Below are 27,984 nucleotides of genomic sequence, written 5' to 3' on the forward strand. Positions count from 1 at the left end.
TTCCTATTTTGGGTTATACACCCAACCCTCGTGGGGGTCAAAATTTTTAATCACACACATGCTTTATACAGAAAATTCCAAACAAATTTCCCATCATTTACAAATATTGCATCAAATTGTGCATATAAAAAGAAGAAAAGCTTAAGAACTGTACAAATGGCGAAACGTTTGCAAAATATATTTTCATTTCAGTTAAAATCATGTAAAAATAAACATTGACACAATACCAGGAAGTAGTGAACGGTTAACCATTTTCCCCAGCAGTCGTGTGTACTTTGGCCAATGCTAATAAAACGATTTGATAACACATGAAGGCCTGGGAAAGATGAATCATTTTCACATTACCCTTTAGCATGAATTCACAACAAATGATTTACCTCTTGAACACTTAACGAGTGCTACCAGAACACAAAGTTCAAAAATAAAATCAGGACTTTCGAAATTCACTAACATTTCAATGCTCTGGGTCACATACTTGACCCGAAAACCAGTAGTATTTTACTTAGCTTGTTTTTCAAAAAGTGCTACGTATTTAGTCATTACAGGGTTGACTTACACTAAAATGAACGTAAGGTTTAAAAACAAAAATAAAAACGGAATTGATAGTGTGAGAAAAGGCTGCCTTGCTTTCTGAACTAACCAAGTTATTGATAAAGTGAGGATTAATTAAATTGTGTGTACCAGAACGTACATAGGCAACCTATTTTAAAGTGAATAGTTCACTTAGAAGGCTTAACGGTACACTGTGTAGTATTTGACCACAAAATTTTGCTCTATTGTGTCATGTAACCGAAAATGAGTGCTACATTTACGAGGAAGAATCCAACTACGGAGTCTCAAAGGGACCAAACCGCAACATTTTTCTTTTGCCGAGCTACTTAAGAGGTTTCTGTTTTTTCGGTTGCCCGTAGCACTAAGATGGTGGACGATCCCTCCTTTTAGGTGAGCCTCGTTTTATGCAAAAGAAATGCTAATTTCTTGATCTAGTTAATAAAATGCATGTTTATACAATAGTTCATGTATTTCTATCTTAGTATTCAAATCGTTTTTTCACCACTATGAGGCATTGAATAATAAACTCTGTCCCTTTAAAGGGACACTTGTATTACCGTACTTTCCGGACTATAGGGTGCTCCTAAAACCCCCAGACTAATTCATGTTTGTCACGGTTGCCAATTGCCCTCACTTGGCCGCGCCCGTTTGGCGCCTGCTGCGGCTCGTTGCCTGATTGGCTTCCCTCCTATTTAAACTTAGTGCTTTTATTCACTTCTTGTCAGTCGATCCCGCCTGTCTTGTCCTGTCCTGTATCTTGCTCCAGTTTTCGGTGTCCGGTATCGATCCCGTTTGTCTCATCCGGTCCGGTATTGATCCCGTCATTCCCTTCAGGTATCTACCCGTGTGTCCTGTATCGATCCCATCTCGTCTGACTTGTCTCACTCCTTCCGCCCAGCGATCGTCGTATCCCTGGCGTCTGTGCTCACGCGCATGACTGCCCCATTCCCGTAAAATAAAGCTTGTGTGAAAACGTTACGCGTCTGGGTCCTCTGTCTGTGTGGGTTCTGACAAGTTTAAGTACGATAAAGAGTTTTGAAAAATGATTATTTATTTTTTTCAATTAACCTCCTGGCTCTTACTGTTGTTTTAATTTCGTGTGCCTTATAGTCTAGTGCACCTTATATGAGGAAAATATTTCAGCAAAAAATGTTTTTGGGAAGTGCGCCTTACATTACGGTGCACCTTATAGTGCAAAAAATATGTCCCTTTAAAGGGACACTTGTATTACTTGTCCTTCTAAAGGACATTGGTTATTAGTAAGCGCCTCCTAGTGGTAAAAAAAATCTTTATTAATAAAAAAGAAGAAAATACTGACTTTAAAACAAATAAGAAAAAAACATGATTGTGCAATTTTTTTCAAATACAGGTAGATTGATAAATTTGAATTTCTTTTACATAACATGAGCCTCACGTAGAGGTAGCTGACATAATTGTCGACTATCTTGCTTCTACTGTCATGATTACCGATGTGAATCACCTGTGCCTGCTCCTTTGGCGCCAACTGCCTTAGCTCCCTGTCCCTATTTAAACCCACTCCTATCCGTCCCCTTTTCTAAGTCCGTCTAGGAACCTCAGTGTATACTAAGCAAGCCTTTTTTGACCCTAACTCCCACCTGTCCCGCTTTTGATCCCGACCACGTCTGCTCTCCCGTCCCGGCTTACGACCTGTTTCTGACCCGACCACGTTTTTGCTCTCCTGTCCCGGCTATCGACCTGTTTTTCGTCCTTGACACCGCCATCGCTCGCTACGGAAGATCCACTTCCGTGTTCGGATCACAATACGAGTACGAGAGCCACTTGTTTCCCACGCCTAGCGAACGCCGGATAGTGGGCGTAGCCCTTCCTCTTTCCTTTAATAAACCTTGTGAGAAACGTAACGCAATTGGGTCCTGTTTCCGTTCTGGTCCTGACATCTACGGGTGCCTGAAAAACCAAAAACTTCGTAAAAGGCTGGGCAAAAAATGAGAAGAGAAATGGAGCGGTTTGATTACTTTTGAGTACTCGTTTTTGGCTGCATTACACAAAACGTCTAGAGGTCAATTGTACACAGTGTCCGTTTAAGTAACTGTATAAACGTTGTGTGTAACACTGACATTCGAATTTTTATAGTGTAAGAGTCTCAAACATTTATAATTAAGCTCGTTACAATCTCAATGGTTTTGATGCCACCTTCGTGTATGGGTAGGGTACAGTAATACTTCACGAAGATTAACAATCAGAAGTGTAAACGTTTTTTTTTTGTGTGTTTTTCCACATGAGGGCGACCATTTTAAGAGTTTTTGTGTCGAGTTACGATGACATCGAGGTTGCCAGGGTTCAGCTACGGTATTTATCCATGTAACACACACTTTTTAAATCTAATTAATAACTCAATGTTTGGCTGTGTACTATATACGAGGTTTTACCGACTTATCAGTCAAAGAACATCCCTGAGCACATGTATAACATTGGATGCAATGGAAATCGAACCCGGGTCCCAGTGCTAAGAGTGTCGAATCCTCACCATTGTTACAGAGACAACAAATGAAAGAGCATTTGGTTTTATCACATCTACATACTATTTTTGGACTACCAAATGACAAAAAAAGTTTTGACTTACATGAAAATATCAGAATAGAATAGAATTTATTGTCATTCATGTGAAATCCTTCTTAGCCTTGTTCCGAAGCACAGCCATGATGTGTTGTTGGCTGAAGCCTGATTGTTTGTGATGTGGTCATGTCCGAAACGATATTCTTAAAATGGCCGTCCCGAGACAAGGGTGGATATTGCCTCACACTCATTCTCCAAAAACAATCTTCTATGTTTAGACGAAAAGAGGACCAAACAACATAATAATATTATGAAATCCTTTAGGTAAGGGGTTGGGAAACAATGGCTCGTGAGCCATATGTGGCTCTTTTCATATAAAGTACGTACGGCTCGGAGATAAAAATATACTCACGCAAATCTCGTCTATTGCATTCCGATACTGATAAGTGTTGAGTTGAATCTAGTGCACGCATAGCTAACATAGCGTTAACAGAGCAAATAGTTTGGTCCATGATATCAAAAGCATACTCTCCAATTCAGTTTACAGTGAAGGTGTCGTACCAACGGACCCCATTTTTGCTATATGTCTTTAGGGAATCTTTTACATGGAAGTTCATTAACAATTTAGGTTCACTGTTGAGGAACTTTATGGTGAAATCCCACGGAAAAACTGTAAAAAGACAGAAACGCCAGCCAAGCACAGACCAATTTGATTGAGTTAGCGGTAAGAGTGGTTGGTGTTATGCAAACAACGCATTTCTCTCTGCCCAGCGACGTCAGTATCCTTGTTTGCAGTTTTTTGTGACATTTTTTTGCTGAATAACTCTGCTTGCACCTTGTTTTGAAACCAACTTAATGAAAAAAACAAAGGTGAAAATTGAGCCTTAAAGTAATTTTGGGAGGGAGACAAGTTTAAAGTGTTATGTTTGTTGGTATGGGACACAGACTCTGGCTCTTATGGATCTTTGGGTCAAAAAGGTTCCCGACCTCTGCTTTAGGTTGACCACTTTGGGTTTACAGTTTTAGGAGTAAAAACACTTGAACTGGTCCAAAGAAAAGGTAGCAAAATAGAGTCTGACATGATACTATGTAAAAACAGAAGCTTTCTTAAACAGTCATGTTCCTGTTATCTTGATCCATCCTAGCTTAATTTACAATAGCTTGCGATCATTCAGTGATTTACTGGAAAAGTTATCATAAAAACCCAAAACTTTTGAAAACACTCCAAACTGTTGACTCGTAATTCCTGTTGGTAGGTCGAATGGGATGTGACAAATGAGTCGTCTCCTAGCATGTTTTGCTTTCCTGGCATTCAGGTTTCACCATGAGATGCTCCTGTTGACAACCTTTAGAGAAGAACGCAAGGAACCAGTGAAAATAAGCTAAACGTGTTTCGAAAGAGTCACATTTTAACAGACATACCTTGCTCTTGATCGATTCCATTTGGGGGATTCTGTTCTCCTAGAATGAAACAAAAACAAGCTGTTGAGAACTAACATTAAAAAAATAATAATAAAATAAAAAACTCAAACAAGGGGCCGCTTTGGGTTCAAAAGTTGGCCCAGGGGCCTGGACCAGTAGACCAATCCAATGTATTGCATATGCATTTATGAATAAATATACATGCAGACATCTATATAGTGTATTTCTTTTTGTATTTGTCCTTAAGTAAATTTGTGTCACTGAATTGAAAAAGAACCTTTTTAGAATTCAAGCAAATTAATATATTCGGTCCCTATTTTTAAACGCAAAATGTGACATTTAGTTTTGCATTATATTTGGAATATACCTGTAGTAATATCCTGTAGTTGTATTTGTGTGGTATTTTTTTGTAGTATTTGCGCGGTAGTTTGTTTGTAGTATTTCTGTTGAAGTATTACTGTAGTATTTATGCAGTAGTATTTCAGTAATAGTATTTTTTGTAGGATGTTTGTAGTATTTGCGGAGTAGTATTGCTGTAGTACTACTGTAGTATTTATGTAGTAGTATTTTGTAGTAGTATTTTTGTAGTATTTGTGGAGTAGTATGTTTGTAGTATTTCTGTAGAAGTATTACTGTAGAAGTATTTCAGTAGCAGTATTTTTTGTAGTATTTGTGGAGTAATATGTTTGTAGTATTTCTGTAGAAGTATTACTGTAGTATTTATGCAGTAGTATTTCAGTAATCAAGCTCCCACTTGTCTGCCCTAACTGTGAGCCGTCTAGTCATTGTTTGTTTTGTCTTCTTATTAAAAGTTATCTCTATGTGATTGTGTCCCCGTTTGTTTAGTTTTTTTTCAGTTTTCACCATCCTCACCAGTATATTTATTCACCTCGTTGTTTAGTCTATAATATAGATCTAGATTGCACTTAATTTGCATAATATAATGGTGACCGAAATATAATAACAATAACTGAGCTGGTAGTGATAAGAATAAAGATAGTAATAACCAAACACCTGAATAATAGTCATGATAATGGTTGTAATAATACAAAAAAGCTTAATTGTTAGTTTGACCCATCTATTTAGAGTAAAGGTTTCTGCTCAGTAACATATTGTCACGGTCGCCGTGGCGACAAGTCTGCCGCGCCCCCGAACTCAAGCTGGAGCAGATCAGCTGATTGCTGGTCTGCTACTTAAGGCTGGGTTGTGGGTTTGGCGGGCGCTGGCTCATTACACATTCCCCGGTCTGTTATGCCTTGTCCTGTTTTAGTTTTACACATTGTCCGTTCTGTTATGCCTTGTCCTGTTTAGTTGAGTTGGAAGAATCAACTGTTTGTTTTGTCATGTCCCAGAGCTTGTGACAACTTTTATTTTGTGAATAAAAGTTTTGGATCATTACGCAATTGAGTTCTCCCTTCCTGCCTCCTGCCTCCGTTCCGGTCCGGTCAACCCTTCCACTCCACCACGCCTCGTGACAGCCCCCTTCCACTCCGCCCCGTGACACATATAATAGTGGATAACAATAATAACATCAATAGCCACATGACAGTTATAATAATCATCATCATAGTACCCATCTATTAACTTTATAATGCTACTTATCACTAATATAATTCCGACACAAATGATAACAATAACAATTAAGATATAATAATGACGTTAATTATTATCTTAAACCATTACTTTGCTATACAATGGTTCTGTTCTCTAGATCCCATTCAGACCAAATTTTAATCCCCTCTGTACTTTGACAATAATGTTTTTTGTATTTGGATTTAAACAAGTGAATATTTGGACATTGTTTGAGATCATCTTAATTTTTTTGACTCCACGTACTGACACACACATACTTTTCCTGATGGTTCTCACTGGTTCAAACTTGAAATTACTAAATCCCCTCAAAAGGGAAATGTTAGGATTCGAATGGAATACAGGAACCACGAGTGTCCAAATTCAAACAATGCCATCATCGTATTGTATAAATTGTGTTATTGGTATCAGCACCGCTCCAGGCTTCAATATTTTCGTCGTTTGGGAAGTTGAAATTTAGTATTGGGACAACCCTCACAATAACCTCTACTTAACCCTGCCAATACTTAACTGAGGTTATTGCGGGCGGTTGCAATTTCACTGGCAATTTCCACTCCGGCAAAAAATATTTGAAGCTAAAAGCATGCTTGAACTAGTATGGAATGAAATGAGGAGGAAAACTGCCTGTGATTACAGCACGAGTTAACCTGCTATCCTACATTTTGGTCATGTGACTTTCTCCATAAACTATGAATTAACATCACATTGGTATTACTATGTAGTTAAACACATTTAAATCGCCAAGTATGCATTTCTGGAATTTTTATGTGGATGGATGGGATCCGATATCAGGCATTGGTGCTGATACCAGACTTTTTTAAGGTATTGGTACTCTCAATGAAAGTCATTAACAATAGCACTGTGTGATTTCTTTGAAATGTAAACTGTAGTACAAATTAGATAGACATTATATTAACTATTTAACAACCAGGAACCCTAAAAGAAAGGAATGGTAAATAGATTTTAAATGAATGCATTGAGAAAAAAAATCAACTGTATTAAGAAAAAAAAATAGTCATTTTTGTAAACATAAAGGATTTTAACTACTAATGCTATTAGTATGTGGTATTGGTATCAATGACTACTAAATGTTTAAGAAGTGGTCCAACAAATGTGCTAAATTGGTACATGGATAGCATAAGGAATCTGAAAAAAGAGAGGGTTTTATCTTCTATTGGTATTAATATGTGGTATCGATAGGTGTCAGTGACGACTCAAGCTTTGGGTATCGGTCTGGCAAATGTGGTATTGTGGTGCATCCTTGGGGCTAAGGCTCTGTAATTGGCATTAATTAGATTAGTATTTTGGGGCAAAAAGAAGTTTTTTTTTCCCTACAAGTAGTCTTGGTGCGTGGCATCGATATCAATAACTTCTCAAGATTTTAGTATCGGTCAGACAAATGTGGTATGTGGTACATACAAGTCATACAGTGATTTATTTGCAAACAAAAGTGATTATTATGAAATAATGGTATCAGTATCAATGACAATCAAACTCACTCTCTCATTCATACCTAGGGACAATTTGGACAGGCTAATTAACCTTACATGCATGTTTCTTGGAATGTGGGAGGAAACCGGAGTGCCCAGAGGAGACCCAGGCAAGCACGGGGAGAACATGCAAACCCCACACAGAAAGGCTGGTAGCTGGATTTGATCCCAGCTAACCACTCAACCGCCGTGCAGGCGTCTGTGTTTATAGTAACAAGCTTTTCATGTTCAATCGAAACTAGATGAGTTATTCATGTACTTTCTACTAAACATAATACTGAGGTCAGGGGGTCTGAGAATACCGGACATCGGTTAACCCGGATACTTCATAATTTGGATAATTTTCCCGGTCCATTTGAATCGGATTAACCAAATTTTCCTGTATCTGGTATCAATATTGTCACACTCTGCGGCCGGGCAGTGCCGAGGTCCGGCTCACATCTGAAGATTGTTGCTTCACACCGAAAAACAACGGCAACCAGATGATGAAGGTATCTGAGTCATATCAGTGTTTTTTACCAGCTACTGCTAACCATAGAAACAGGTGCTATCTGTTTCATGTTGGGGAGCAAACCAAACCAAAACAAATCATCCTAGAGAGGGATGGGCATCACCAGGCTGTACTTGCTCAAGACGTACCGAAAGAAGTGGTGCCCTGACTTCAGTTAAGGAATAAGTGCGCGTAAACCTTAAAATAATTATCATCAAATAATATGAAATGACAATGATGATATGGGCTAATGGAAATCACAAAATTAAATGGAAAATGTGTGAAAGCAGTATACTGTACTAACTTCAAGAACATTTCCGCATCAGGACAGGGTATAAAAGCACATAGTACTAACTTCTAGAACAGGGGTCCTCCAACGTAGTGCCCATGGACACCAGGGTGCCCCTTAAGGACAGCTGAGGTGGACCTGTTCTGAAAATACCTCACTGGTTCTTGTAATTTTTATAGTAAATATATATTTCTTAGTGGTTGAACGAGTCTATATCACCCTACTTCCAATAATGAACCTGGTAATAACATAGTAACAACATAGTTACAACACAGTGGATTTTTTTTGTAAATGCTTATCAAACTGTGTGCCCTTTGCGCTAATTAGTAACAAAAAGAACTTCTCAGCTTGACCCCTGTTCTAGAACGTCTCCCTCTTAGGACAAGATAAAACAGCACAAAGTAGTATACAGTACTGTACTAACTTCTAGAGCGTTTCTTCATTAGAACGAGATACAAGAGCAGTCCAACGATCAGTGATCCGATGACCACCGCCGGTGCTGCTACTTTGATGGCCACGTCCGAGCCGTTCGCTTTTGATTCTTGTCCTAGAAAGGTAAACAACATCGCAGATAAAACCTGGCGGGAACATTCCTTTTGCACACCCAATAATATTTTTACTTTCTTTTTGGGTTTGGTTAGTTAAACATTAAAAACATTTTTTTTAAAAGTCACATTTATTTGTACAGCCCTAATCACAAAATGTCTCTAAAGACTGCACAGGTTACAATTACACTATCCCCTGTTCTTAAACCAGACGTTGGAGAGGGCACTTTATTCACAGAAGTCACTATATTCAGGGAAAAATACAGCATGTATTGGTGTATAACCAAAAGTGAGCATTATACACGAGGTTTTTCGATTGCAAAACATTGAATGCAACAAGAATAGAACCCGGGTCATGGCAATGAGAGCATCAAATCGTTATCACTAGAACACCAGTACAGACGCTGCCCTACTAACGAACGTTCGTAAGTTGAATTTGTTCGTAAGTTGCTTCAGTGCTATATTTTGTATGGAATTTATGTTTAAGGCTTGTATAAGTAACCTGTATTGTTTGTACTAAAAAACAAACATGTCACAAAATAATATGCTCTATGAAGATAAATAAAGTTAAGTTTAACTTATGTTTAGAAGATGGGCTTCAATAGTTTGGCGACTTCCTCCTCCGTGGTAAAAAGTGGGCGAAAAAAAGTGATCCAACCACTTTCTCGACCGCATCAAGCTTTCTTATTCCACTTTCATTTCAAAAGAAAAGGCTCGCCTCTTCTTTACACTTTACACCAACCATATTGAATGGATGCACAAGATATTAAACAATTAAGATGTCAAAGTACAGTATGTTTACACACAGACTAGGAAGAGGAAGCGGATTTCTTCTTCGGGTGGATGCTGGGTGAGCTCCCACAGCGCCACACGCCGGAAGCGGCAGAAAGAAGAACTACAGTACTGTCCTGTACTCGGAAAAAGGTGCACACAATACAAATTCTAACTTACAGCAATGTCCAGATATTTTTTGACATTCCGAAAAAAAATGTAAGTGTCTACCATTTTCTACCAAGTCAAATGTTCATAAGTAGGGGGAGCATCTGTAGTATGGATTATATTCTAAAAGGTATTGGACTTTATGTCATTATCACACTATTTTTAGTCATGGTACCAGAGACAAATGTTGGAATCGTGGCCATATGTATTCAACAGTGGTTGTCACTTATAATGCTTAGTTTGAGTTGAGAAATTGAGAAAAAGAATAAAACCTTCCCGCTTTTTAATCAAAAATTAAATTACATCGGTGGATGTTATACACAAATAACCACGGTAAGCTTTTTTTCATTCAATATATTCGACTGAACTTGCTTTTCAAGACATGGATACCTAAAAAAAAAACTAAATTGTTTCATCTAGAAAACAGTAGATTGTTTTACTCAGTTGAAGTTTTTTTGTTGTCATCTTGGTATAAAAATATTGTTTTACTTCAATATATTGTTTAAAAAGAAAAGAACAAAGACAATATCTTAAAACCAGGAAAATACATATTCAAAATGAAAAAAATGGCATAAGAATCAGTTTTTCTGCAGTATAATTAGAAAACACTTGCTGAAACTGAGACATTCTTGTTCTTTAAAACAATCCAAATTATTGTTTTTTAAAATTTAAACAGACCATATAAAAACTTTTAAATTTGATTTTTTTTTCTTCGTTTATACAGGACCGTCACACAAAATTACAATATTGTGATAAAGTTCTTTATCTTGAGCAATATAATGAATAATGCCATATATTTGCAAATGATTACAAATCAACAGAAATATTAAGTCTTTTATTTATTTAAATATTGCTATTTCTAGCAAAAATCCAAATATCCCATCACAAAATATTACAATATCGTGAAAAAGTATATTAGGGTTGGATTAAAGCTAAGGAGAGTGCCCTGTAAAATATGATCATTTCCAGAAATGAATATAAAATCTGCCATTTTTTAATTGATTGGTAAAAACACAAATGGATCAAATAATTGAAATTTCAAAGGAAAACTGTGTCTAGTTGCAGGAGAAAACAGATCCTATCAAACCTGGACCAAAATAACTTTAAAGAAGTTATGTGCGAAGAAATAATCTGTGAGGAAATGTTACGATGCACCGAGGCGATAAAGCAAAACCAAAGAAGCAAAAATCAAAACAAGCTGCCCAGTTCTGATCATTTTGTTTAAGAACTAATCTTATTCTCAAGATCTTTTTAACTTTGAAATACATGATGAACTTGTCTTTTTGATTCGATCAAAATGTGATAAAACTGTGATGAAAACATAAAAACAAATACCATGATAGGTTTTTGTTTCATTTTGCTTTGTTTTCCAATGTACCGCAAAAAGTCCCTGGTTCTGACAAAACTAGTTCAAACTTGTCTATCAGAACTTCAAAGTTTTTTTTTCTGAGGAAATAAAACCAAGAATCTCTTGCTCTTCTGGAAACACACCTAGTTTTGGCTGCTCCCACTTTTGGAATGAATAAATAAAGAAAAATGCGAATAAGGGCTGCGTGGCGCAAAACGTAAGCTCTATATTTCTACAGGTCCGTGCCAGGACAACCATACTGTGGAGAACAGTGCCAGATTATAACATAGACTTTTTGTGTTGTCATGGGTGGTTGCCGCTGTAATTAACCAAACTGCGTTAGCTTGTTGTCGTTCCTCGATGATTAAAGGACACTCCAGCGACCTGACGGCATTTTTGAGAGATAACTTCCACTGCTGTTCAATTCGGATGTATAAATTAAAACCTTGATTTGTGGTTGAAAACATTGGAATACCGTGAGTATGTTGTAAAGGGTTCCTGTAGCTTAGGGCAAGTTAAATTCAAGACTTTTTAAGACTTTCTTTGATGCCTTTATAAATCCAATTGGAGACCATGTTGACAAAAAAAAAACCTCAAATATTTCTTGCATACAATACAACGTGCACGGACATTTTTTCGGGATGTCAAAAAATATACAGACATTGCTGTAAGTTAGATTTTGTACTGTGTGCACCTTTTTCCGAGTACAGGACAGTACTGTAGTGCTTCTTTCTGCCACTACTGCCATGTGGCGCTGTAAGAGGTCACCCAGCATCCACCCCGAAGAAGAAATCTGGCTTCTACTCCCGAGTTTGTGTGGAAAAATACAGTACTATGTGTTTAATATCTCATGCATCCATTAAGTGAAGAAGAGGCGAGCCGTTTCTTTTGAAATGAAAGTGGAATAAGAAAGCTTGATGCGGTTGAGAAAATGGTTGGATCGCTTTTTTTTCATCCACTTTCTACCACGGAGAAGGACCTCTTGAAGCCCACCTTCCAAAAGTAAGTTAAACTCAACTTTATTTATCTTTATAGAGCATGTTACTTTATGAAATGTTTATTGTTTTAGTACAAAACAATACAGGTTACTTATACAAGTCTTAAACATACAAAATATAGCACTGAAGCAACTTACGAACAAATTCAACTTACGAACGTTTGTAAGTTGGGCAGCGTCTGTATTATTATATTTCTTTTTACTTTATTTAATTTATACTTATTTTCTGATTGTTTTCTCTGTATTTCTGTCTGATCCCTTGATGAAACAGTCAAACACTGCAAAGTTGAAACTTTCATATCAATATTGTTTGTAAATGATCCAATGTTCAAAATGTAGTATATAAAAAATTCAACAAAGCTTTTCTTATAAAAAATGTTTTGGTGCCCTCTACCACAACAAAGTGGTGCTATAATTCCCAGCATCACAACGAAATGGTGTGCACTGTAATTTGCATTGATTTAACATTCTTGGTGGCTAATACATCCCGTGGTACAACTAATCGATGATCTAGTTAGTTGCCACCGCTTTTGATTATCGATTTTAATCGATTTTGTCGATTTGTTGTTGTAGCCCTAAATGTTACTTCATCTTTTTAGTTCAAACAATTAAAAATCTGTTCACATTTTTAAGGCTTTCAAAGTTTGAATTTAAGACAATTAAGGCCTTATTTTTAGAAAAATTAAATTAATGCCTTTTAAGACTTTTTAAGGATCCGTGGGAACCCTGGCTGTAATTATTCAATTAAGTACTGTTAAACTTTCCAATCAGCCAAGTATTATATGAATAATGTTGAAATGTAAAATAATTTGTCTTCTAAAAAGCGTGTCATGTCATGATTACCGTTGTGAATCACTTGTGCCTGCTCCTTTGGAGCCAACTGCCTCAGACTCTGATTGGCTCCCGATCAGTATTTGTACCCAGTTCTGTCTATCCCCTTTTGTCAGTCCGTCTGCGAACCCTAGTGTATACTAGGCAAGCCTTTTTCAACCCTGACTCCCACCTGTCCTGTTTTTGCTCCCGTCTGTCTCAGGCTACGACCAGTTTTTCGATCCTGACTACGTCTGCTCTCCCGTCCTGACTTACGACCCGTTTTTGATCCCGACCACGTCTGTTCTCCCGTCCCGGCTTATGACCTGTTTCTGACCCCGACCACGTTTTTGCTCTCCTGTCCCGGCTATATCACAATCCGAGTTTGAGAGCGACTTGCTTCCCGCGCCTAGCGAGGAACGGATCGTGGGCGCAGCCCTTCCTCTTTCCTTTAAAAAAACTAGTGAAAAACGTAACACAATTAGGTCCTGTTTCCGTTCTGGTCCTGACATGTCATACATCTTGTATTTAGAGCGCATGCGTTGTGGAAAAGAGCAGCTCGCCGTTTTCATCTGTGCCGCAATGAAAACAAAAGAATAAGGCCAAAGTATTTGAAGCCGTAGTAATTAAAATGTCACAAAAATTAACCTGCAACTGTACCTGTACAGTTAGTATAGTGTAGTCGGGAATTTATTAGGTATTTTGCAACAAGTCTTTTTGCAGTGAGTGGATCAAATATGCAACCTGCTTCTCCTTTCAACCAAAATGGTCTTACCTGCAACCTGGGCTGTGTCGAGCAACGTCAAACTGGTCTCGCCGTCTTTGCCGCCGGTGGCATTGAACGCCACACAAGTGTACTGGGAGGGTTCCCTTCCGAGGGACAGATTCAACTCGCTGGACAGACCGAACAGCTTGTTACCCAGCTCTTCGGTTTTAGAATCTATATCGAGTTGCTTGGTTCTGACGAACCAGCCCAGTCGGCCTTTGGGGTAGCCGCCTTCCGTGTGGCACGTCAGGGTGACTTTTGAATCGGGTTTGACGTCTGTGGGAATGGTTTGGATGCTGGGTTTGTTGTATTTAGCTGCAAATGACAGTAGAAACTCATAAATATCATAAAATCTTAAAGTGGTACCTCTCTACACGAGCAGCGTTCAGAGTTTCTACATTTTTTTTTACGGCCAAATTCAAGCACTTTTTAACGACTTTTAAATCCAATTTTCCAATATCTCCAGTACCATTAAAAGAAGAAATCCGATGTGAATCTTTTGTTTTGCAGAGCCACGCGTAAGATTTTTATTTTTGCATGTGCATTCATTAAGACATATGATTATTAGATCTTGGGTAAAGTTGTGGATCTGAACAATATACTTTGATGAAATCTATCCCCATGTAGGTGTTGGGTTGTAAAGTAGGCTGAAACGTATTTGCTCAAGGTGTGTATTTCTAATCAGTTGATGTTCCTTTTGGCTGTATCATAGTCTTCCTGTTTTTGTGTAAAGGTGTTGGTACTTTTCATTTGGGGTGGTCTTTTGTCTTTTGTCCCAACATACCAGTACTTTTCCATGTGTTGTGATTTCAATAAAACACAAAGGCAGAGGGGGGGGGTGACCCAGAGTGATTGTGACCGGTGAGCCGAGAGCGAGTAAAGTGTCCGCTCCTCCCCCACTCCCCTCCCGCTGCAGCTGTTTAAAAACTAAAAAAGTCTTTGCCTGAATTTTCTTCTATCGTTAGCCAATTTATAGCTCCCCCACACGTCAGTGGTCTGCTACTTTGACGCCACAAGGGTAAAAATGAGTAATATGTAGCCCAGATTTTTAGTTGCAGGAAGTTCTTCCCATTACGATTAATGACTAAGGAACACTACCTTAATTTTTTGCAAAGTCCATAACGAAAATGTCCATCATTGATATGTAATACTTGCAATAATATACATTTTGTAGTGCCCTGTTTAGGTGTAGCATGCGCCTGTCCTCTAATGCGCAACCCGCCGAGGCGATGACGCTTTCTCTGACAATGCGATAAAAATGAATGCCAGCTGCCGTTAAAAACCAGGGAAGAAGAAATGTAACGGCGAAGCAAAGCCACCAGAGCAGTGTCTGCGTCTTTTTTAAGCGGACTAGTGGATAAACACGGCAAGAATTTTGAGCATTTACAAGCACTTCATTCAAAATTCAAGCACTTTTCAAGCCTTGAAAACACACCGTAGAATTCAAGCATTTTAAAGAATTTCAAGCTGACTTCTTAACATGAGATTTACAATTTTTGAGTTTTATTTTTGAAGAAAAACCTTGCTTGGGATACAATGGAAAATCCAGGTCACCAGCATTCACGTAGGCTACCAGTATCTTGTTCCAGAGTACGGGTGAAACCTACTAAAGGCCCAACATAATTATGCTGTAATTTAAGTATGTGTGTATATTCATTTGAAGTTACGGTCATTTTAATTTTAAGTGTACAGTAACTGCTTACGTATTATCAACAGTCTCTTAATCTCAGACCTGTCAACCTCAGCCAATGGCTCCCCGTATTAATGATCGCAATTCCCCTATTGAGCGATAATAACGCTTACAAGCACAACCCGACACATACTTACTCACAACAAGACATATTGTGCAGAATACCGCGACAATATTAGTAATAAACGATGACATTGCCGTCTGCTAACAGTGAACGAGACACTGCAGACTAGAGACGAAATGGACAAGACAAGATCGGTCTTTTTCTGAAATGTTTTTCCCGTATAGAAATTTTAACACGGCACACGCAATTTAAATCATCAAAAAACATGTAAGATTCGGGGAAAACATAAGTTGACAGGTCTGAAGTGATCTATGTCACTCCATCTTGCAAATGCCCCCTTCCACTGTAACACGCGCAACACTTTCGTTGGTAAGTGCTCATAACAAACTAGTAATTTATTTTCTTAATATCATTTATGTTATTACATTATTTTCTAAGTTGATTACTATTTAAATGTGGCTTTAGTTATCAGTTATAGCTACTTAGAGTTCACTTAAAAATGATAAATATGGTGAAATGACATCTGAGCCCTTTAGTGTTACCTGTGGCGTTCCGCAGGGTTCAGTACTTGGCCCTTTTCATTTCAACATTTACATGCTTCCATTAGGTGATATAATTCGAAAGTATAATATCAGTTTCCATTGCTACGCAGATGACACTCAACTATATCTTCCGATGGAGGAATCTGCCACACTAAACTGTGGAAATTTGGAGGCCTTCATTCTGAAAACGCTGGTCTACAAGTGATCCCAAGAGCCAAGAAGAGATCCGCAGGTTCAAGAGCGTGCTCCATTCGGGCCCCGGTGCAGTGGAATGCTCTCCCCCCTGAGATTCTATCTGCAACCTCAGTGGAAATGTTTAAATCTAAGCTTAAAACACACTTCTACTCTATAGCATATGAATAACCTATATTTTATGTTGTTAATATGTGTATTATTTGCTCTCGTGTAGGTTTTAGATGAGGGGATGGTGTCATAACATTATTTTCCACCAATAGTAGTCCTGCTACTCCACCTGTCAATAATATTCCTGTGGTATGGAATTCGGGCCGCATCTGCCGTCATGTAAGGCACAAGACCAGGGACCAGCAGTATAATCCTGTGGAGGTTACCACTAAAATTGCCATTAAGGTTCAAAACTCGCGAAAGGTTTCAGCTCAGTCCAGAGTGCTGAAGCTTGGCCTTCTGAATATTAGATCACTAGCCTCCAAAGCTTTACTTGTCAATGACCTTATTAATGAACACAATCTTAACCTTATTGGCCTTTGTGAGACCTGGTTAATACCAAATGAGTTTGTAGTGTTAAATGAGGCTACTCCCCCTAACTTTGTGAGTTCGCACTTGGCACGACCATGCATAAAAGGTGGAGGTGTTTCTCTTATATCGGAAGGTAAGTTGAAATTTACTCCTGGTACCCCTACTGTTTTTAAAACGTTTGAAGCACTTGTTATGAGGTCCTTATTGTCAACACCAATTTATTTAGTTGTTGTGTATCGCCCACCTGGACCATACTCAAATTATTTGGATGAATTTTCGGAACTGTTAACAGACTTAGTAACTTATGCGGATAATGTTGAAATTATTGGTGATTTTAATGTTCACATATACTCGTGAGAAGAGGTACCACAGCATGCATGAAGAAAACGTTTGGTGGAAATAATTACCTGTGACGAGGAGTTTGGACGTTTTGTTATCAAAGCCCAAGCTCGTCACCACCATGCACGAGTATTGGCCTTGGTCGGTTACGTCGGTGTCGGCGATACGCAAGGACACGTTCAAGGACGCCGGGTCAGGAAGCGAGTAGCGGGGTGACGACTGCAATTGGTTTCCGTTGAACGTTAGCACCGGCAAGCCGTTTTTTTTCCAAACAACCGTCTCAACGATGACGTTGTTGTTTTTAACAGGCGGTTTGATGACACATTCCACCACAGACGGTTGACCGTATTGGCCCATGCTCACCTTTTTACAATCCAACTCACTGAAATCTGTGGGAAATAGAAGATTCACTTTGTAGAACTCATATGGAGGCCCAAGAGTGCCTAAATACAGTTAAGTAAAACGACCGTTTTGCTAAAGAACTGGCAATAACATGGCAATTCGGTTTCAAGATAGGATGTTATGATGAAATATGTACCCAAAGAAGATTACCAACTTTGGACCATTTTTTATTTTTTTTTATTTGCTTTTTTGAGTTTGTCAGGTTTTATTGGGAATAAGGGAAAGAATTGCAAACACGATCCAGTGATCGCTGGTCACGGGAGCAGGTCGCTCTGAATGTGGAAGTGGGACTTCTGTGGCGAGCGATGGCGGTGTCGGGAACGAAAAAAACGTGACAGTCGCAATGGCAAGCGAAGCCGCCAGAGCACGAGTGTAGCCGTATAAGCAGACTTGTTTTAATTTTAATGTGTTGTGTATTGAGTCAGACTGCGCAGAAATACGGCAACAATTTCAAGCATTTACATGCACTTCACTCAAAATTCAAGCAATTATTTTTGTAAACATAATAAATTTCAAGAATTTTTAAGAATTTCCAGCACCTGCACAAACCATGATCACACTTGAACCGAATTAATGTACAGATTTGCACATTAGCTCAGAAGGTAGAAGGCTCGTCTTGGGATCAAGAGGTCGCAGGTTCGATTCCCGGCTCGTCCATGTTATATGTCGAAGTGTCCTTGGGCTGAAACCCTAAAGCAGGTAGGCGCCTTGCATGGCTGACTCCCGATTGGTGTGTGTGAGTGTGTGTGTGAATGGCTAAGTGTGAAGAACATTGTAAAGCGCTTTAGGAGGTCTTCATTGACTTGACAAGCGCTATATAAATGCAGACCACTTACCATTTCCGATAAAAAGTGCTTTTGGAAAACTTACCAAGCGAACGGTCTGGCACAAAAGCTCCCATCAGCAGCAGCCATGACACAATACCAGCCATCGTCACCTGAAATTACACATTCAAAAAACTGTCAATTGATCTGATTGGAAGAATTGTATAATCAATTATAATGAGTCAGCACATTTCTGCAATATCATGATGAAAATGGACGCCTTTGATGAAATGTCAAATATTCTTAATCCAGTTTATTGACAAACTCACCAGAAACATAAGATTTGAATTAAGTCTAGGGAATAAAGCTAATGTATTTGATTAATTTTCCTTTTTTTAAACGTAGTGCTTAAAGATTTGATGAATTGTGAACTTGGGGAAGGGAATTAAAAGTTTAATTTTATATCGATAAAAGCTTTCGCAAAAAAAGGCAGAATGCTGGATTGTATGGTTTAGAACAGTGTTTTTCAACCAATGTGACGCGACACACTAGCGTGCCGTGAGAACTGGTCTAGTGTGCCTCAGGAAATTGTCCAATTTTATTTTGGCAATTAAAAAAGACGCCCTACTTTTTTTTTCCAGTGATCAACAAAGTAACTAACTCTCATCCATATCAGTATGTGGGAAACACATTCAATGGTAATGGTAAATGATCTGCATTTATATAGCGCTTTTCAAGTCACTGGAGACTTCCCAAAGCGCTTTACAATGCGCTTCACACTTAGCCATTCAAACACACACTCACACACCGATAGCGGCGTTAGCCATGCAAGGCTCCTAATGCTTATTAGGGGGTTGGGGGTTCAGTGTCTTGCAGAAGGGTACTTCAACATTTACCGTATTTTCCGCACTATAAGGCGCACCTAAAAGCCTTTTTTTTTTTTCAAAAACTGACCATGCGCCTTATAATACAGTGCGCCTTATATATGGATCAATATTAAGTCGCAAGGTCTCGCAACAAAGGCAAGCAGCCGCCGACTAGATTTCTCCTCGTAGGCGATGTGGTCCGCGGTGTATGCTGGGATACATATGCCGGCGTTTCATTTTCCAGCCAATGTGTCAATCATCATTTGAATCGATCACTATTGGCTAAAGTTATTCGGAGGTAAAAGGGGCGGATCCTTTTTATCATTTACAGGCTCGCATAGGCTAAAGGGGCAAAACAAAGCCTGCAATTGGCCGAAAAAGATGAATGTGAAAAGCAGGTTTGGTTGTCTACGGCATAAAGAAAACATGTTTTACCATTCTGTATTTGTAAATATTTTACTCTCCTGGATTTACTACATTCACGGATATAAGAGGACCATGGTTGCACATTATTCAACGCAACGACTTCGGTGAGCTACTCCGGCTATATATTTTCCCAGTATCTTGTTTCAGAGTGATATCGATGTTTCTGTGATGGGAATTTTTTTAAATTAAACTCAATCTCAAGTGTTTATTGTCATATACACAGTAAAGTTGTGAGCGAAAAAAAAAATAGAAGCTAAGGAATGGTTGGCATTTCTTGAATCCCAAGACTTTAACCTTCCGAATGATATTTGGAACCATGCATTTGAGTGACATCGTACGGACACCGCATCCGCACGTGTCTACGACACGTATTTGCTTCTTTGCAAGCTTTGGGAATGTTAAAGGGGTAATAAGTTTGACTCAACTATCTGACTGTTTTGTCGACGTTCCCATTGTAGCGCCTTATAATCCGGTGCGCCTTATGTATGGAAGATATAGGACCAAAAACAATTTTTTGGGGGTGCGCCCTATAACCCGTGCGCCCTATAGTGCGGAAAATACGGTAACTCAGAGGAGCCGGGAATTAAACCTTTATATTTTCTCTTCTTATATACTAATTATCTACTCGGGAGGTACGAAAGAGACCAATATTCAAAATTGTTTTCTAATGAAGCTGTTTAAGATTGCCCCGCAAAAAATAAAGATTCTTGCTCATATGTTCAATTATTATTTTGTTATTTTACGTTTTTATAAAAAAAACTGACAACTATTTATGCTCTCTCTGTGTATTTCAGATTTTTCTGGGGAAAAAAACGAAATTATATTATAGTAAAACTAGAAAAACAGGTTAAATAATGTAATAAAATCTCACATTACAGCAAAATGATTCATTACAATGATTACCGTGTATTATTTTCTGAGGCACAGTGACCACAAACTATAAGAAAACCTTTAAAATGTGACTTTAAATTTTAAAAATAAAATGGAAATTGAATATTTTTTAAACATTTCAACTGTCGCCGCGCCTCGATAATTTTGAATGTCAAAAGTGTGCCTTGGCTCAGAAACTGGTTTAGAAAGCGTATTTACGGTAAATACTAAACACTTGATTGATGTATGAATAGCAATATTTTGCAAAAGCTATAACAGGGTTCATACAGCTAAAGGCAAGTTAAATCTTGAATGCCTTTTGAAATAAAATTTAAAAGCAAGTCGACAAAAACAAAAACATAATTGAAACACACACACTCAAAAAAAAACACAAAAACGTCTTGCACACAATACATCGTTCCCCGTTCACATTATCTGGCACAGCTTTTAGCCATGGCGAAAAAAGTTTGTCGGACAGCCGTTTCTTATTAAATCTACACTTTTCCATGGTCCAAAGTAAACTTCTCCGTCTGTAGTTGCTATGTGTATTGTGAGTCTGCTCTGAAATGCCCAACTGAAACCACATCACCGTTTTGATAGTTCCTTTACTGTGTTTAAACCATGTTGCCCGGGAAGTAAATCGGTGAATTATTAAAAAAGACAATTGATTAATGTTACTAAATTCTTTTAGTTCAAAGAAATATAAATTATGTTATTGTTTTAGATGTCTAGATAGATAGATAGATAGATAGATGTCTAGATAGATAGATAGATGTCTAGATAGATGTCTAGATAGATAGATAGATAGATAGATAGATAGATAGATAGATAGATAGATAGATAGATAGATAGATAGATAGATAGATAGATAGATAGATAGATAGATAGATAGATAGATAGATAGATAGATAGATAGATAGATAGATAGATAGATAGATAGATAGATAGATAGATAGATAGATAGATAGATAGATAGATAGATAGATAGATAGATAGATAGATAGATAGATAGACTGTATTTTCTGGCCTACAAGGCATACCTGTCTAGATAGATGTTTAGATAGATATATGTCTAGATGTCTAGATAGATAGATGTCTAGATAGATAGTTGATGTCTAGATAGATAGATAGATGTCTAGATGTCTAGATAGATAGATAGATGTCTAGATAGATAGATGTCTAGATGTCTAGATAGTGTCTAGATGTCTAGATAGATGTCTAGATAGATGTATAGATAGATAGATAGATGTCTAGATAGATAGATGTCTAGATGTCTAGATAGATAGATGTCTAGATGTCTAGATAGTGTCTAGATGTCTAGATAGATAGATAGATGTCTAGATAGATAGATGTCTAGATAGATGTCTAGATGTCTAGATAGATAGATAGATAGATAGATAGATAGATAGATAGATAGATAGATAGATAGATAGATGGACTGTATTTTCTGGCCTACAAGGCATACCTAAAAGCACACAAATCAAGAATTCAAAAGGTGCGCCGTATAATCCAGTGCATATTTCAGACCATAAAATAGATAAATAAATTTGGAAATGTGCAAATACATGAATGTACTGCTACAAAAGGAATCAACTTGTTTTAGTGGCCTATGTATGATCTGAAAACGCTGGTCTACTAGTGATCCTAAGAGCCAAGAAGAGATTCGCAGGTTTGAGAGCATTCTCCATTCGGGCCCCGGTGCTGTGGAATGCTCTTACCCCGAGATCCGATCTGCAACCTCAGTGGAAATGTTTAAATCTAAGCTTAAAACACACTTCTATTCTATAGCATATGAATAACCTATATTTTATGTTGATAATATGTGTATTATTTTCCCTCATGAAGGTTTTAGATGAGGGGATGGTGTCGAAATAGTCTGTAGTTTGCAATAGTCTTTGATTTGTGCAGCCATTTGAGACTCTTTGTGATTAAGGGCGTCACAAATAAACATGACTTGACATGTGTTTTTTTTTTTTAATCTTCTGACTTCTTTCCACCTGAGCTCTTACAGTCATTTCAATTACTTCGGCGCGCCTTGTTTAAGAATATGTTTGCAAATGTCTACTTTTCAAAGTGCCCCTTATGGTGCGGGGATACGATATATTTTCATTTTTCTTCAAATATTAAGGAACACTTGGTCCAGTCCTAGTTTGAATGTTGAACTACAGCAAGGTCACCGTTTGTACTAGTTTTCCTTTGGCTTCGCTTTTCCCGCCAAGTTCCAAAGATCTGAGGTGCTTATGCAATCTGATAACATCTCTGTTTTCACTTTCCCTTTCGGCAGTACGTCCCATTGTATTTGCTTGCTCAGTGAGAAAACGGTTCTGCGGCAAGGCTCAGGGAAATGAGGCCATTTACAAGAAGTGAAAATGATCGACATGAATTTGGTGAAATACTAAGAATTGGTTATGTACATCATCTTAAGTCTCATCTCATCTCATCTCATTAGCTACACCGCTTATCCTCAGTAGGGTCGCGGGGGTGCTGGAGCCCATCCCAGAAATCATCGGGCAGTGGGCAGGGGACACCCTGAACTGGTTGCCAGCCAATCGCAGGGCACACGGGGACAGACAACTCACTCGCTCTTTCACACCTAGGGACAATTTGGACCGGCCAATTAACCTGAAATGCATGTTTTTGGAACGTGGGAGGAAACCGGAGTGCCCGGAGGAAACCCACGCAAGCACGGGGAGAACATACAAACTCCGCACAGGAAGTCTGGAGCTGGATTTGAACCCACGCAGGAGGTTCCCATGACTTGAACTGTGCCGCACATGGGAATAACATATTTTAGTTCTATTAAAAATGATAAATACGGTAAAAACTGACATTGGCATTAGGTGAGGAATATTATAATCAAGGCAATAAATGATGAAAAATCATCAATTTATTAGATTTTTCTCACTCGTTTTTGTAAGGAAAGTCAATTGAAGATGACTGGGGATATACATAACATAGCAGTTTAGCTTAATTGTATAACAGACAGAGCTGTGCCCCTGCACAACAGTATTACCCCATACACATTGTTTTTTTAAAAATTTTCCAACAAATCCCATTTCCATAATGATCCATATTGTTAGAATATGATATGGTGAAATTGTGAATGTGTTTAATTGCTGTTAAAAGTGTCAATAAAATTGTTCAAACCTGAAGAGAGTAAATTCTTGAAAATTAATTTATCTTGAATACATATTACTGTGTCCTATGAGCACCTAGAGCAGAAAAGCCCTGGAAATCTCTGAACCTCAAATAGCCCCTGGATAATCATATAGTATTTCCAAAGGGTTTTTTTTGGAGTTACTGCAAAAACACTCAATACTCAAGAATTAGCTTTGTCTATTTTTTAACACAATTTTGGGTTATTTTTGAATAGGCCTTAAAGCGAATGTGTGTTTCGAGTAAAAAGTACATTATTATTATTAAAACTTGGTTGAAATGTCAAATGCAACCAGGGTTGGGTAGGGTTACTTTAACTGGATTACTTTCAATTACTTTTTGGTTACTCCAATACCAAATATACTGATAAAAAACAAAAGAAACAAAATATGAATAAAATGACTAAATTCTGTGCAAGCTTGGGGAGTAACGGAATTCATGGAACGGCAAAAATGATGATGGCAAGCTGTTTGGATTTATTTTCATTTTGTTCCTGTCGCATTTTATGTTAGTTTTGCCGGAGATCAAAGAGATCAAAGCCAGGAGAGAAAACCTACCACGTGTTGTGAGTCATCATTTAATTCATATTTAGTTTATTTTGTCTTTTTTTTAGCATATTTGGTATTGGAGTCATCCAAAAGTAATTGAAAGTAATCCAGTTAAAGTAACCCTACCCAACCCTGAATGCGACACACATATGTCAGTATTCTCATATCCAACTGACAGAATGTCTTAGTTGTTGACTTAAGTTCTAATAATTATAACCTGGTATAACAACATAGTAATAACATAAGTATTTTTTTTTTTAGAAATATGACAGCCCTTCACCCAATGAGTAACAAAAACTAGCTTTCAGCTTTGGCAAAGTTGGTGACCTCCGGTGTACGCCGCCGTTGCAGGCAAAGCACCACACTGCCCCTTTAAAGCGCGAGATTCGTAGCGAAAGTGCTGCGATTGAGCGCAATGAATGTTTACTTTGCTCGGGAACATGTGATTACAGCAGGATTACACGCTACGGTTTGCACACTTAAACTGTAAACTGACATTAAATAAACATGTCGACTCACCTAAAGCGTGTCTTTTAGTGTTGGTCGTTGTTCGTCAAAGTGCATGAAAAGGGAAGACGACGACGCTCGACTTCTTAGCTCTGCAGCGGCGCCACAGACTAAATTGTCCTGGGGGGGGGTTGAACAAAATGCCTGAAAAAAGGAAAGAAAAAGAATGTGAAGACCGCCCTCTCCTCTCTCTTTACTTTCACTTTCGATCTGATGCTCCACTTTTTAATGCTATATGGTTGAACGTTGGGGTGTTGTTCGTGGCCTTTTCCTGAAAGTCAATGATTCACTTGGAAAAAATATCAGAAATCCTTATTCTGCAAGCCTTTACTCAGTAAATCGAAATAATCGATTACAAATACGTAACAAAGTCATTGGCTCATTAAGAATAAAACGTAATGTTATAATATTACAGTAATCCCTCGGTAATCGCAGTTAATGGGGACCAAAACCACCCACGAAAAGTGAAAATCCGCGAAGCAGCGACGCCCCTTCAAAAATGCTTAAATTTTTTTTTAAATTCCTATATTTTATTATTATTATTTTTTAGACCCGGTTAATGGGGACCAAAACCACCCACGAAAAGTGAAAAGTAATGAACGCCCCTTCAAAAATGCTTAAAAAAAAAAATATATATATATATATATATATATATATATATATTTTTTTTTTTATTATTTTATTTTATTATTATTTATTAGACCCGCGAAGCTATGAATCCGCAAACGTGGAACCGCGAAGTAGCGATCGAAATTGTCTTTTTAACCCTGCGGTTGTCTCATCTCATCTCATCTCATTAGCTGCACTGCTTATCCTCAGTAGGGTCGCGGGGGTGCTGGAGCCCATCCCAGCAATCATCGGGCAGTTGGCAGGGGACACCCTGAACTGGTAGCCAGCCAATCGCAGGGCACACTGGGACAGACAACTCGCTCGCTCATTCACACCTAGGGACAATTTGGACTGGCCAATCCAGCTGAAATGCATGTCTTTGGAATGTGGGAGGAAACCGAAGTGCCCGGAGAAAACCCACGCAAGCACGGGGAGAACATACAAACTCCGCACAGGATGTCCGGCAGGAGGTTCCCAAGACCTTAGAACTGTGCCGCACACGCGCTAACCACTGCGCCGCCATGCTGCCGCCCTGCGGTTGTCGTCAGGTCAAAATGACTCGCCACTGTGTTGCTTAAAAACCCCATATAAAAATCCCCTTAATTCCCAGGTGTCAAACAGGCGGCCCGCGGGCCAGATCAGGCCCGCCAAGGGATTGAATCCGGCCCGCGAGACAACACTCCGAGAAGCGCAAGAGAAAAACAAGCTGCAGGTTGAAATATGTCAACTTGATGTTGCCAAAGCCAGGTGCCTCTCACAAAGGCACTGTACTTGTATGTATTTCTCTCTCTCTCTCTCCCTCTTTTCCAACCCTTTTCTCCCACTCTCTGTCTCTGTCTCTTTCACTCTCTGTCTCTCTTTTTCCCTTCCTTTGTTGCTCTTTGTCTCTTTCTCTCTCTGTGTCTTTTAACCTCTTTTACTCAGACTTCCTTTTTTACTTTGCTCTCTTTTATCTTTCTCTCTTCATACCCTTTGCGCTTTTTTTCTCTTTCTCTCCTTCTGTCTTTCTTTCTCTTTGGATTTCTTTCTTCCTCTCCCTTTCTTTTCCCCCTCTCTCACGACTTTTTATCTTTTGTTTCTCACGCTCATTCCCTCTCTCTTTCTTTCTTTGTCCTGCCCTTTCTCCTTTTCCCTCCCTCTTTCTCTTATTTCTTTATCTCTCTTTTTCTTTCTCTTTAATCTACTAGTCCGGCTCCCGACAGAATGTCTGTTCTATCGTGTGGCCCCCCGAGTTAAAATGAGTTTGACACCCCTGCTAATTATATTTTATATCACTTTAAAGGACTTTTCCTAGATAGGTCCAAAAGATGACATCAAACGACTGCCTGTAGTTTTGTATTTGTCCGCCAGGCGACACTTGCAAAGCAAAGTGTTTTTGCTAACGACCATTTAGTACATTTGAGGAAACACATATTCTGATGTTATTTTACCAAAAAAAGAATCATTGAAACATAAAGTAGGGAAAGGTTTGTGTGTTTGTGAGCTATTTTTGACACAGTATGCATACATTTCCATGAGTTAACCATAGTGGAAATGTTTTAAATTATTTGCCTTTTTATTTTACAGATGCAAAACCGATAACCGCCACAAGAGATTACCGTATTTTCCGGACTGTTAGGCGCGCCTAAAATCCAAATATTTGCCCGTAATTCAAAAGTGACCGAAAATACCATCCATTAGATCGGAAATGCATTAGAGTATTACAGTGAAATGCTTCTTCATTCTGTAACCTTGTATGAACGAATCAAGTCAATTTAGTTGTGTACCCATATTTCATAATGTCTATGTTCTATGGGTTTTTTCCCTATTTTTTTCCGCCGTACTGTACCTTTAGTTTCATGCGTTTATAGTCCTTACTTATGAAACAAACACAACTCACAAAGGAATATTTTGAGGATGTGCTTCACAATCAGGAGCGTCTTATAGTCCGGAAAATACGATAAATGTTCGTGAAGGTAAAAAAATATTGAGAGAAAAACCTCAATAAATTGTTTTTTAATTGAATCTCACACCCCAGATTCATAATTTAACTGTGAGCCTTCCAGCTAAGGGCACAGTTTTTGTTCAAAGAATTTACTAGTGTGGCCACTGTGAGAGTGCTTTTTCTACGATGTGGCCCCTGGCCAAAATGAGCTTGACACCCCTGCTTTACAGTAAGAGGGTCTTATCATTGTGATTTGGACTTGCATGCGGGGGGAGGAGGGGAGGGGGAATCTCAAAACAAACACAAGAGTGAAAGAGTTGTCGCCTGCAGGTTGTGCCATTTCAACTGTGAAAAACAATGGTACGGGAGAAAAGCGGTGAAGATAAGGACCCGACGCCCGACTTTGAAGGACATAAAGTGCTTCTGTCAAAATAAATAACAACAGTACAAAACGGTTCCGAAGAAGGAGTATCAAAACAATGCACTTGAGATGTGGAGGACTGGCACTATGGAAATATCAGGAGGTGGGAACGAGGGAGCGGGCATCTTGCTCGGGAGCCATTTAACCCAGAATGAGGCTGGACTTTCCTCCGGGGGGATTTCGACGTCCGGTGGGCGGACCCCCGACGGGATCTTCGGCAGCAGGGGCGTCGTCTTGACGCTCCGGAGCGGCTGCTGACTCGGCTGAGTCACTGCCTGAAAACACAAATGGGGGGGCGGCTTATGATTTGCAGTTCCATCGGTAGGTCAACTGCTGGTCATGCATGCAAAGTGACTAGGACTGCAACGG

At 38.7% G+C, this 27,984-nt stretch overlaps 1 protein-coding gene and 1 long non-coding RNA gene across 3 annotated transcripts in view; both read right to left on the minus strand.

Annotated features, from left to right (window-relative positions):
* On the minus strand, positions 1-24,815 carry LOC148360780 (cell adhesion molecule 2-like). The gene is made up of 7 exons (XM_088341691.1): positions 24,674-24,815; positions 18,395-18,461; positions 17,191-17,511; positions 13,783-14,088; positions 8,793-8,915; positions 4,510-4,548; positions 1-4,433 (listed from the first exon to the last, which is right to left on the minus strand). Exons 2-7 carry the CDS (start codon positions 18,453-18,455, stop codon positions 4,375-4,377), a joined length of 909 nt encoding a protein of 302 aa, XP_088197817.1. The 5' UTR covers positions 18,456-18,461; positions 24,674-24,815; the 3' UTR covers positions 1-4,374.
* Positions 24,816-27,984, minus strand: part of LOC148360781 (uncharacterized) — a 71,257-nt gene continuing 68,088 nt past the window's right edge. For both annotated transcript variants that reach the window (XR_015851099.1, XR_015851098.1), the window contains one exon: positions 24,816-27,890. This is a non-coding gene — a long non-coding RNA (uncharacterized LOC148360781). The remainder of the gene's footprint in view (positions 27,891-27,984) is intronic.

The sequence above is a fragment of the Urocampus carinirostris genome, chromosome 8, assembly GCF_059441175.1.
Source record: "Urocampus carinirostris isolate Australia breed hairy pipefish chromosome 8, RoL_Ucar_1.0, whole genome shotgun sequence".
Classification (NCBI taxonomy): Eukaryota; Metazoa; Chordata; class Actinopteri; order Syngnathiformes; family Syngnathidae; genus Urocampus; species Urocampus carinirostris.